General features: G+C 51.8%; 1 protein-coding gene across 1 annotated transcript in view; it reads left to right on the forward strand.

The window, feature by feature from the left end:
• Iqgap3 (IQ motif containing GTPase activating protein 3) overlaps positions 1-9,980 on the forward strand; it is a 39,598-nt gene that overhangs the window by 13,415 nt on the left and 16,203 nt on the right. The window contains exons 13-22 of the mRNA XM_021157888.1: positions 1,014-1,171; positions 2,457-2,578; positions 2,929-3,092; positions 4,665-4,755; positions 5,473-5,640; positions 5,727-5,866; positions 5,946-6,116; positions 8,128-8,211; positions 8,369-8,440; positions 8,534-8,603. Of these exons, the coding sequence (XP_021013547.1) occupies positions 1,014-1,171; positions 2,457-2,578; positions 2,929-3,092; positions 4,665-4,755; positions 5,473-5,640; positions 5,727-5,866; positions 5,946-6,116; positions 8,128-8,211; positions 8,369-8,440; positions 8,534-8,603 (1,240 nt within the window). The remainder of the gene's footprint in view (positions 1-1,013; positions 1,172-2,456; positions 2,579-2,928; positions 3,093-4,664; positions 4,756-5,472; positions 5,641-5,726; positions 5,867-5,945; positions 6,117-8,127; positions 8,212-8,368; positions 8,441-8,533; positions 8,604-9,980) is intronic.

Below are 9,980 nucleotides of genomic sequence, written 5' to 3' on the forward strand. Positions count from 1 at the left end.
TCAGCAGTCATTATTGTCCTTTGCAGCTCTCCTTGTTGAATACAGGTAGAGTGCGCCAGACAAAGGAGGCAGCCTAAGGGGTGTTTGAAGAGAAGAGGGTTGGGAAATAGAGCCTGGGCCTCATGGTGTGTAGCGTAGCATGAGATAGCCACTTGGTCTTCTCTGCCTAGGGCCTTGTGCAGTTCTGTCTCTGTCTATCTGACTCTCCCCCCAGCCCCATCTCATCCTTTTTGGCTTTTTCAGACATCATCTCACATAGCTCATGCTGGCCTCCAACTTGTTAACTTTGTTATATAGATGAGGATGGCCTTGAACTCCTGATTTTCCTGCCTCTGCCTCTGCCTCTGCCTCCTGAGTATGGGACCACAGGCACTCACCCCTACAAGTAGCTTAATGCAGTTCTTGATGGGACATGGGGACCAGAAGGCTGCTGGCAGAAGTCACATTTTGAGTGTGGGCTCTGTAGCTCCATTTAAGATATGTNCGTCAGGGCTGGTGAGATGGCTCAGTGGTTAAGAGCGCCGACTGCTCTTCCAAAGGTCCTGAGTTCAAATCCCAGCAACCACATGGTGACTCATAATCATTCGGAACGAAATCTGATGCGCTCTCTGGAGTGTCTGAAGACAGCTACAATGTACTCACATATAATAAATATTTTTTAAAAAAAGATATGTTCGTAGCGATAGGCTTGGCTAGGGAAGGGATATTAATGGTACCTACCTCATTTGGCTTGTTATGGAAAGAAAGACGATACTGTGTGTGATGTCTTCATTACCATGTTCACAGTAAACATCCCCAGGTATAGAGAATAAATGTTGGTGAGTGAATGCATCCTTGGTGTTGAGCAAGAGTACTGTGGGTAGATGAATATGGCCCAGGTGCAGGCCAGGTGTAGCCCAGGTGTTGAGCATAAGTACTGTAGGTGGATGAAAGTGGTTCAGGTGTGGCCCTTGGGAATGGAGCAAGGAAGGGGCAACAGTCCCCCAACTCCCCTCACATCTCTTCCTCTACAGGAGCTGGGCCAGGAGGAGCTCTTTGTGGCTGTGGAGATGCTGTCAGCTGTGGTTCTGATTAACCGTGCTCTGGAAGCTGGAGATGTCTGTGCCTTTTGGGACAATCTAGTGAATCCCGCAACTGGCCTGGCCCAGGTAGAAGAAGAAAATGCCCAACGGTGAGTGAGAAAGTTTGACCCACATGTCGGAAGTAAAGGGATAGCATGAAGATGCTGACACTGGGCAGACGGTGGACAGTTCTGCTCGAAGTTGCCCCTCCTGGGTTTCTTCCCCAGTTGGGGAGCACAAGATCATCCCCCTTCATTTCCACTTTTTTTCAGAGCAAATGTTTGAGTGCCTACACACTGCCAGGTGCCACTCTAGGTGTTGAAAACAGTGACTGAAACCAAGCATATACATACGCAGGACTTATAACTGGATGGACACAGCTACTGGATGGGCCAAACAAAACGGGACAGAGTGGGTGTGGAACAGTTTTTTAGCCACAAAATGTAGTTATAGATGGCTTTTAGGGCATGTGGAGAAGGACAAGGAGCCAGAGTTAGTCCCATGATTCTCTTCAGGACAGGACAGTGTCCTAGGTGCACTCACAGAACATCAGGAAAGGCTTGGAAGCAGCTCAATGGTAGAGGGCTTGCTTTGCATGCCTGAGGCTCTGAGTTTAACCTCCCAGCGTTGCAAAAATAAAAACAAAGACTACCAAGAAGCCAGAGTGTTGAGAAGCTAAACAGAGTGAGGCAGGGAAGGAGTGGGCTAACAGGAACTAACCTGTGTCCTCCAACAAGGAAGGAAGCTGTGAGCTGTTTGGCACAAAAGGAGCCCATTTGACCTGCTTTACCAAGATCATCCTAGCTGCTGTGCTGAGACTCCACCACAGGGCCAGGGCCCGGGCCCAGGCAGAGCGGCAAGGATGCCTTTAGGCATGCTGCTAGTTCCACAGTGGAAACAGCAGGAGCGGGAAGAAGGTGGCGAAGTGTGAATGTATTCTGATCTGACAGGGCTTGGTGGCAGAGGGAACCGAGAGGGAAATGACTCAACAGATGTTCATCCAGAAGGGACAGGCTGAGGCGCAGAGGCAGACCAGGGTGATTGGGAGTTCAGATGATACGGGCTGGGGTGTTTCAGACCTCCACTGGCATTTGGGTGCAAATCCTTGGGAGGCCCCAGGGCCTGTGAGGGATGGACGTATGCTTTGGGGGTTCATTAACCTAAGTCTGGAGAGTGAGTGAGATCTGAGGTAAGAACATGGATGGAAAAGGGGTCTGAAGCTTGAAGGGCTCCGTGCTCCACACAGGAAGGGGGCTTGGAACCGTCTGTGAAGGGAGAAGAGACCCTGGAAATTATGGCGTCCCAGGGAGGAACCAACTCAAAGCTTTCTCCACTTGGTGGCTGTGTGCTTACCCACTCGTGACTACTCATGTCACTTCTCTTCTTTGTTGCTAGTTACTTTGATGCCCTGGTGAAGGTTCAGCAGCTTCAAGGAACACATAGAGGCATCCTGAGCTGGAATGACCTGCAGGCTGCTGTGAGCCAGGTCAATGAACAGGTCCAGGAAGAAACTGATCGTGAGTACCCCTTCAGACAGCCCCCCCTCAGACAACTCCCTCAGATACCTCCCCTTAGACAGCTCCCTTCATATAACCCCCCTCAGACAGCTCCCCTTCAGATAGTCTCCCTCAGACATCTCCCCCCTCAGACAGCTCCCCTCAGACAACCCCCCTCAGACATCTTCCCCTCAGACAACTCCCCTCAGATATCCCCCCTCAGACAGCTCCCCTCAGATATCCCCCCGCAGACAGCCCCGCTCAGACCGCCCCGACTCAGACATCTCCCTTCAGACAGCCCCCCTTAGACAGCCCAGTTCTTCCCCTAGTTTTGTGTTTGGAGCTGCTGTTCATCTGGATCTCTTCCTCAGAGGTTCTCGCCATCAGCCTCATCAATGAGGCTCTGGACCAGGGCTGTCCTGAAAAGACTCTGTCTGCCCTGCTGCTTCCTGCAGCTGGCCTGGAAGATGTCAGCCTTCATGTTGCACCTCGGTACCATCTCCTCCTTGTGGCTGCTAAGAGGCAGAAAGCACGGGTAAGGTTAGGGAGAGATGGCTGGGTTAGACACTAAAGCAGAAGGACCAGCCTTGAGCAGAGCTGTGCCTGCCATGAACTCTGAAACTGTTCCAGGCCAGTGGGTGCAGACCCTTCCCTGGGTGAGGCACAAGCAGGATTTGGCCTGTTATGGGAAAGTGGACTTCATTCCAGGACAGTTGAGGGGAAAGAGCAGGCCTGAGAAGCAGGTAACTGGATTTCACTGTTCTGGTCCCCAGTGATCACCTAATCTTGAGTAGTAGCCCCTCAGTACCCCTGGGGTGTGGAAAACACTACATGCTCTGCCCTTGCACCTTGTGCATATCCGGTGAGCTGAGGATGGGACAGGGATTTGAACTGACACACCCCTGAGCTGTGTGGCAGCAGAGTGAGGCTGCGCCCTGTGATTGAGCTGCAACCTGCAGTCTCACCCTGCACTTACTGAGTTTTCATTCCGTGCTAAGTATTGCTTGATGCACCTCAAGTATTGATTCATGCATGAGGCTAGGGAGGTGACTCAGTGGCTAGGACTGCTTGAACTTGAGCCGCATCAGGCAGCTTACAACCACCTATAATTCCAGATATGGGGGATCTCATACGCTCTTCACGGCACTAAAACTCACATGTACTTCCCTCCACACTGACACATCATCCATAGATACCTAATTAAAAATACAGCCTTTTTTTTTTTTCTTTTTAGTTTATAAGAAAAGTCTTAGGAATAGTACCCCATAGCTCACACCAGCAGAGTCTGAGGTTGGCTTGGGCTACCGACTATTAGAAAGATAAGACAGGGCTGGAGAGATGGCTCAGCGGTTAAGAGCATTTACTGCTCTTTCGGAGGTCCTGAGTTCAAATCCCAGCACCTACATGGTGGCTCACAACCATCTGAAATGGGATCTGATGCCCTCTTCTGGTATGTCTGAAGACAGCTACAGTGTGCTTATATACATAAAATTAATAATAATAATAAAAAGGAAAGAAAAAGATAAGACAGTCACCTGACACATAATTGGTGCTCAATAAAATGTTAATTTTATAACGTGTGTTCCTGGTGAGGAGAGCGTGAAGCTGGGTTGGGTTTCAGACTGACCATAAGAAGCACAGGCTTACTTGACCTGTGTACACACAATCTTCCTACTACTATTCGGTGATAAGGAATGTGTAGCCAGAAGGCCAAGTATGGTCAGGGCCAGGATCTGGCTGGCTGAGGGCTGTAAATGTGGAGGGCTTTGGGGATGGCTGTGGGGTAGGTGTCCCAGCCATGGCTAAGGCGCAAAGGCGAGCAATAGAGCAAGCGGTTAGGAAGTACTAGATACTGAGAGTATGAAAGCCATAGAGAGCCCTGAGGCCAAGCTGAGTTGATGCTGAGGACTCTGAAAGCAGAGGAAGAAAAGAGCCTTCAGTACCTGGCAGCCATCCAAGGAGACCACAGGAAGAAGGGAGCAGAGAAAGCCTTCCCCGCTGCCCCAGTGTCTGCTTGTACTTTGGTTCTGCTGCTGGGCTTGTGGGGGCCCAGAGATACCAGTTTGGGGTCTTGTCTTTTTTTTTTCCTCTCCTGCAATTTTGCCAGGTGACAGGAGACCCTGGAGCTGTGCTGTGGCTGGAGGAGATCCGCCAGGGAGTGGCCAGAGCCAATGAGGACACAAGCACAGCTCAGAGAAGTAAGCAGCAGGGCACCCTGCAGGGAGGGGCCCCCACGCCATCTTGCCTTAGCACCTTAGCTTCCTACTGCTGGATAAAAACCATGGCTAAAGGCAACATGGGGAGGACAGGGTTTTATTCAGCATCACATCACAGTCCATCACTGAAGGAAGTCAGGGCAAGAACTCAAAGACAGGAACCTGGAGGCAGAGGCCGTGGAGAGATGCTGCTCACTGGCTTGCTCCTCGTGGCTTGCTCAGTTTGTTTGTTTTTTTATACACCCAGGACCACCTTCTCACGGGTAATACCATCATCAGTGGGTTTCCACATCAATTGTTAATCAAGAAAATGCCCTGCAGGCTTGCCCATAGGCTACCCAGTGGGAACATTGTCTCAAGATTCCCTCTTCCCAGATATATCTGGATTTGTGTCGAGTTGGTAGAGACCAACAAGCACAAGGAGATGGGACAGAACTGGAGCAGGAGGGTGCTTTGACCATAACGTAGACTTCCCAACACACAGCTGGGCAGGAAATACCCAAGTTTAGAACCTGCCTTCCACAGGAGCCCTTGCCTGGCTGCTGCCTCCGTGAACAGCTGTATCACCCCACACACTCTCCATCTCCCCCATCAGCCATGGTGGTTTTGTGTGTCTCCTGAGTCCAGCCCCACTGGACAGGACGGGGCTCAAGGGAGGGACCCCAGAAGAACTGACTTCTCTTTCCTGATGCCCATCAGTAGCCCTTGGTGTGGCTGCTATCAACCAGGCCATCAAGGAGGGCAGGGCAGCCCAGACAGAGCGTGTGTTGAGGAACCCCAATGTGGCCCTCCGAGGGATAGTTCCTGACTGCGCTAAAAGCTACCAGCAGGCCCTGGAAGACGCAGCGGCAAAGAAGCAATGCCCTGGTAATAGCTCTGGCCTCAACCTTCCTCTGTGCTGCCTGCCTCTGGCTTCCTCTGAGCCTTCTTGGCTCACTTGAGTTTCTATACAGGGGACACAGCCTTCTGGGTTCAACATGACATGAAGGATGGCACCGCCTACTACCTTCATCTGCAGACCTTCCAGGGGACCTGGGAGCATCCTTCCAGCTGCCACCTCAATACCTCCCATCTAACCTGGGAGGAGATTCAGGTTGGCAGGGTTCCTGCCAGGGTGAGGGATTATACCCGGGAAGAGGCTCCTACCCACCAGAGGACTGCTATCTCCACAGTCAGTCGTCACCAAGGTCACCGCTGCCCGTGACCGCCAACTGCTCTGGAAGGCCAATGTTGGCTTTGTCATCAAGCTCCAGGCCCGCCTTCGTGGCTTCCTTGTTCGCCAGAGGTTTGCTGAGTCTTCCCACGTCTTCAGGACCTTGCGCCCAGCCGTCATCAAGATCCAGGTAGCAACCCTGGCATTTCCCCATGCCTGGGTGTCCTCCCTCCTTCCCTTGCCTGGGATGGTTTGGATGGTTTTTAGACCTCTGGGCAATAGTGATGAAAGCTGTGGAGTCTGCAGCCAAACTACTGTGGTTTGTTAGCTGTGTGGCCTTGTAAGCTTTTCTTTCTGTTTGTGCCTCAGTTTCTTCTCCCAAAAGATGGAATGGCAGTGCTGCCTTAACAGGGTAGTAAGCAAGGTCTAGAGTTTCTGTACAGTAAAAGCGGGACATAAGTTCCAGTTATGGCATCACCGTCACCACCATCCAAGGAAGCGTGTACTGAGATTCAGACAGCAGGAAGATACTTTTCCCGGAGCAAGATATGTGAGGAGTGGCCGTTACCCACCCTGAGGGATGTTAGTTGGCGACTAATCTGTGATCCTCTCCAGTGGGCATTCCATTCAGTTCTAGCCTGTGCATGGCCCTCGGGGCCTTTGCAGCTGACCAGCCAGTGATTGGCGCGGGAGAGTAGCTAGGAGGGTAACCAGAGCCCTCTGTGAGCTAGAAATGAGGAACACCTTCCCGTGTCAAGCATGCTGGAGTATGGTTGACACTCAATGGGACAGGAAAGACACAAAGATTGATAGCCCTGGGGGGCCTGAAGGGAGGAGCATGAAGCTGTGGGATGGCGTGGCCTAAGCTGCAGTAGTAAGTGAAGGCTCAGACTCTCAAGTTGGCCTCCCAGTCCTCCTTTCCTCTGACTGAGGGCTGTGCGTCCTGCTCAAGCCCCTGCAGTATTTATTTCCTCCATACGGACACTTGCTTAACGCATTGGCTGAGGAATGTGGAGGAAGTTGCATATGCCTTGAGTGTGACAGAGGCTCCCTTGGATGCCAGCGTCAGCACTGGCTCAGTCATGCAGTTACCCAGGCCACAGTCTGGTCTGATTCCGGACTCGGGTCCATATGCACATAGGCAGAGGTGGCCTGCTACTTTGACCATTTGCCTCAGCTTTGAGAAAGTGAGGCTCAGGAATGTGAAGCAGCCTGGATGCCCCAAGACTTTACTCTGTCCATTGCTGGATCCCCAGTGTTTTCAGCACTGACTAATCTAGATTGGGGGCATGTTTTGGTTTTGTCTATGTTGTATGTGGGGGGCAGGGCGAGGCAGGGCGTACCCTGAGGTCAGAGGATTACCTTAATAGGAGTGAGTTCTCTCCTTCCACCATGGGGTCCTGGAGATTGAACTCAGGTTGTCAGGCCTGGCTACAATCACCTTTACCTACTAAGTCATCTCAACAGCCCGTGAACATGTTTCAGGAGTCTGGTCGGGGCTAGCAGAGTGTATGGGGACATGGTGCCTTCTCTGGTGAGCAGGGGCTGGGGAGGGGCATGGCTCATTCTCTGAAGCTGGTAAGCATTTGTGCTTTATTAATAATATTTTTGGGTCCATGTCTCACATCTGAGTTTCCATGGGGAGGTATTAGTTAGGTAGTTAGTCTTTCTCATAAAGCCGGCAGACCTCTGGGAACAAGGCCGATTTCCCTTCCCCATCCTTCTGTCTTAGTTTCTGTTCCGTTGCTATGAAGAAACACACCATGACAAAGTAACTTAGAAAAGCGTTTCCCTGGGGGGCTTGCTGAGACTGTAAGTTTCAGAGAGTCAATCCATGATCATCGGGCAGGAAACATGGTGGCCCGGCCAGCAGGCGAGCAGGCACTGGAGTAGTAGCTGAGAATCTTACATCTGTTCCACGGTTTGGAGACAGAGAGACTCAATCTGGTGTAGGCTTTTTAAACCTCAAAGCTCACCCCCCCCCCCCAGTGACATAGCACCTCCAACAAGGCTACATGTTCTGATCCTTCCTAGACACTCCATCACTGGGGACCAACCAAACATTCACATATATGAGCCTGTACAGGGCCATTCTCACTCAGACCACCAGAGCATCCTAGAGAGCCCGGAATAAAGCCGTTCCCACTGGCCGCCTGAGTAAGCTCAAGGAGGTCTGCTACGTTCCCTCTTGTGCTCTGCAGGCTCACTGGCGGGGTTATAGACAACGGAAGGCTTACCAGGAGCGGCTGCAGCATTTTAAAGCGAACCTGGATGCGATAATCAAGGTAACCATGGTGGTTTGGGCAAATTCCTTTCTCTTGAGGGATCCTTAGAACACGTTTTCATCCTGTCACCTCCCGTGGTTCTGGAGTTGGCTGCATTGTCTAGGGCCTGAGGGTGAGTCTCAGCCCGAGGTCCTGAAGGTAGCGTCTCACCTCTCAGATCCAGGCCTGGGCCCGAATGTGGGCAGCACGGAGGCGATACCTCAGGCGTCTGCGATACTTCCAGAAGAACGTGAGTCCTGCCCCCATCACGCCTGTCTGTACTCAGAGATCAGAGCAAAGTGCACGGAAGGACAGCCACCCTGTTCCCTTGTGTTCGTGCTAGGTTGACTCCGTTGTGAAGATTCAAGCATTTTTCCGAGCCAGGAGAGCCCGTGATGACTACAGGATGTTAGGTATGCTGGGGAGATAGAAACCCAGAGCTAGACAGGTCTCTGTGTCACCCTTGAGGATGCACAGCAGGAAAGGGTGAGGCCATCCTCAGGTTATCTAAGGAGTGTAGAGTCCTCACCTCCCAGTAGCACATAGTTTTGTCATAGACAAGGCTCCTCTGACCAGGTCCTTTCTGAGGAGGCCTAGCATACCTATTCCCCTGTGGTAGGCTCTTTCTCCCCTCCCTGAACTTCCAGCCTTGCTGTTTTCCTTGGCTCATTCACTGGCTATGCGGCTCCCAGGACCCTCCTGTTGGCACCTCCCAGCCTGAGATTACAGGCATGTGCCTCTGCGCCTGGCATTTCGTATTATTCAGGTCCTTATGCATGTGTAGCAAGAACTTTCTGGTAGAGTCCCATTTCCCAGCCTAGTCCCTGTCCTGCAAGTCTAGAATTCCAGCCTTGGGCGTGAATTAGCACTTTGGTCCATCTCGGTGATCACCTCCTGTTCTGGATTCCTGCAGCAAGAGGGCCCTTTCCTTTCTGTGCTTCAGGTGGGGGCCTCAGGCGTCTTGCGCTTAGTCGTCTTCCTTCTGGCCGTCAGCGTGGGCTGCTTCTTCCCGCCCCACCCCACCATCTCCTCTGCTGTTCTGAGGCTCTGCCTGCCCTTTATCTTTCTTCCTTCCCTCCAGTCCTCAGTATTTCTGGGGGAAAGTTATTCCTCCAGCTTCCTCGGCCCAGCATCCTCCCAGAATCGGCCATATATGTACTGTGTGGTGTGGTGGCCTCCGCCCTGTGAATACCTCCCGTCAGAGGTGGTCACTTGTCATCCCTGCAACCATTTTAATCCACTAATCCTGTGCCTAAGCTGATTCTTGTTGGTTGATCTCTGGTGTCCCTGAGGTCGAGGTTCTGATTCTCAGGGCTGACTGGACCAGCCTGCCCACTTCTTCATGGGGCTGTAGCATCTCCACTGCAGCTGAGCAGTTCTGCTGCTTGTCCCATTAATGTGCTGTGGTTCCTATTGCCTGAGGTCCAGCCTCCTAACCACAGCACCACCCCCCAGCCCCTCCAGCCACCCCACCCCCACCCTCCTGTACTTTCTCACACCTTGTCTTAGTTAGGTTCCCATGGCTGTGATAAACACCACGACTGAAGGCGACATGGAGGGGAGGAAAGGGTTAATTTCATCTTTACACCTCCATACCACAGTCCATCATTGTATGAAGTCATGGCAGAAACTCCAGGCAGGAACTCTGTAGGAGGGGACTGAAGCGGAGGCCGTGGAGGGGTGCTGCTTACTGACTTGCTCCTTTTTTTTTTTAATGTTTACGTGATGGTTTATTTATTTTTAATTTTGTTGTTGTTGTTGTTGGTTTTTTTTTTTTTTTTTTTTTTTTT

This window comes from Mus caroli, chromosome 3, assembly GCF_900094665.2.
Source record: "Mus caroli chromosome 3, CAROLI_EIJ_v1.1, whole genome shotgun sequence".
NCBI lineage: Eukaryota > Metazoa > Chordata > Mammalia > Rodentia > Muridae > Mus > Mus caroli.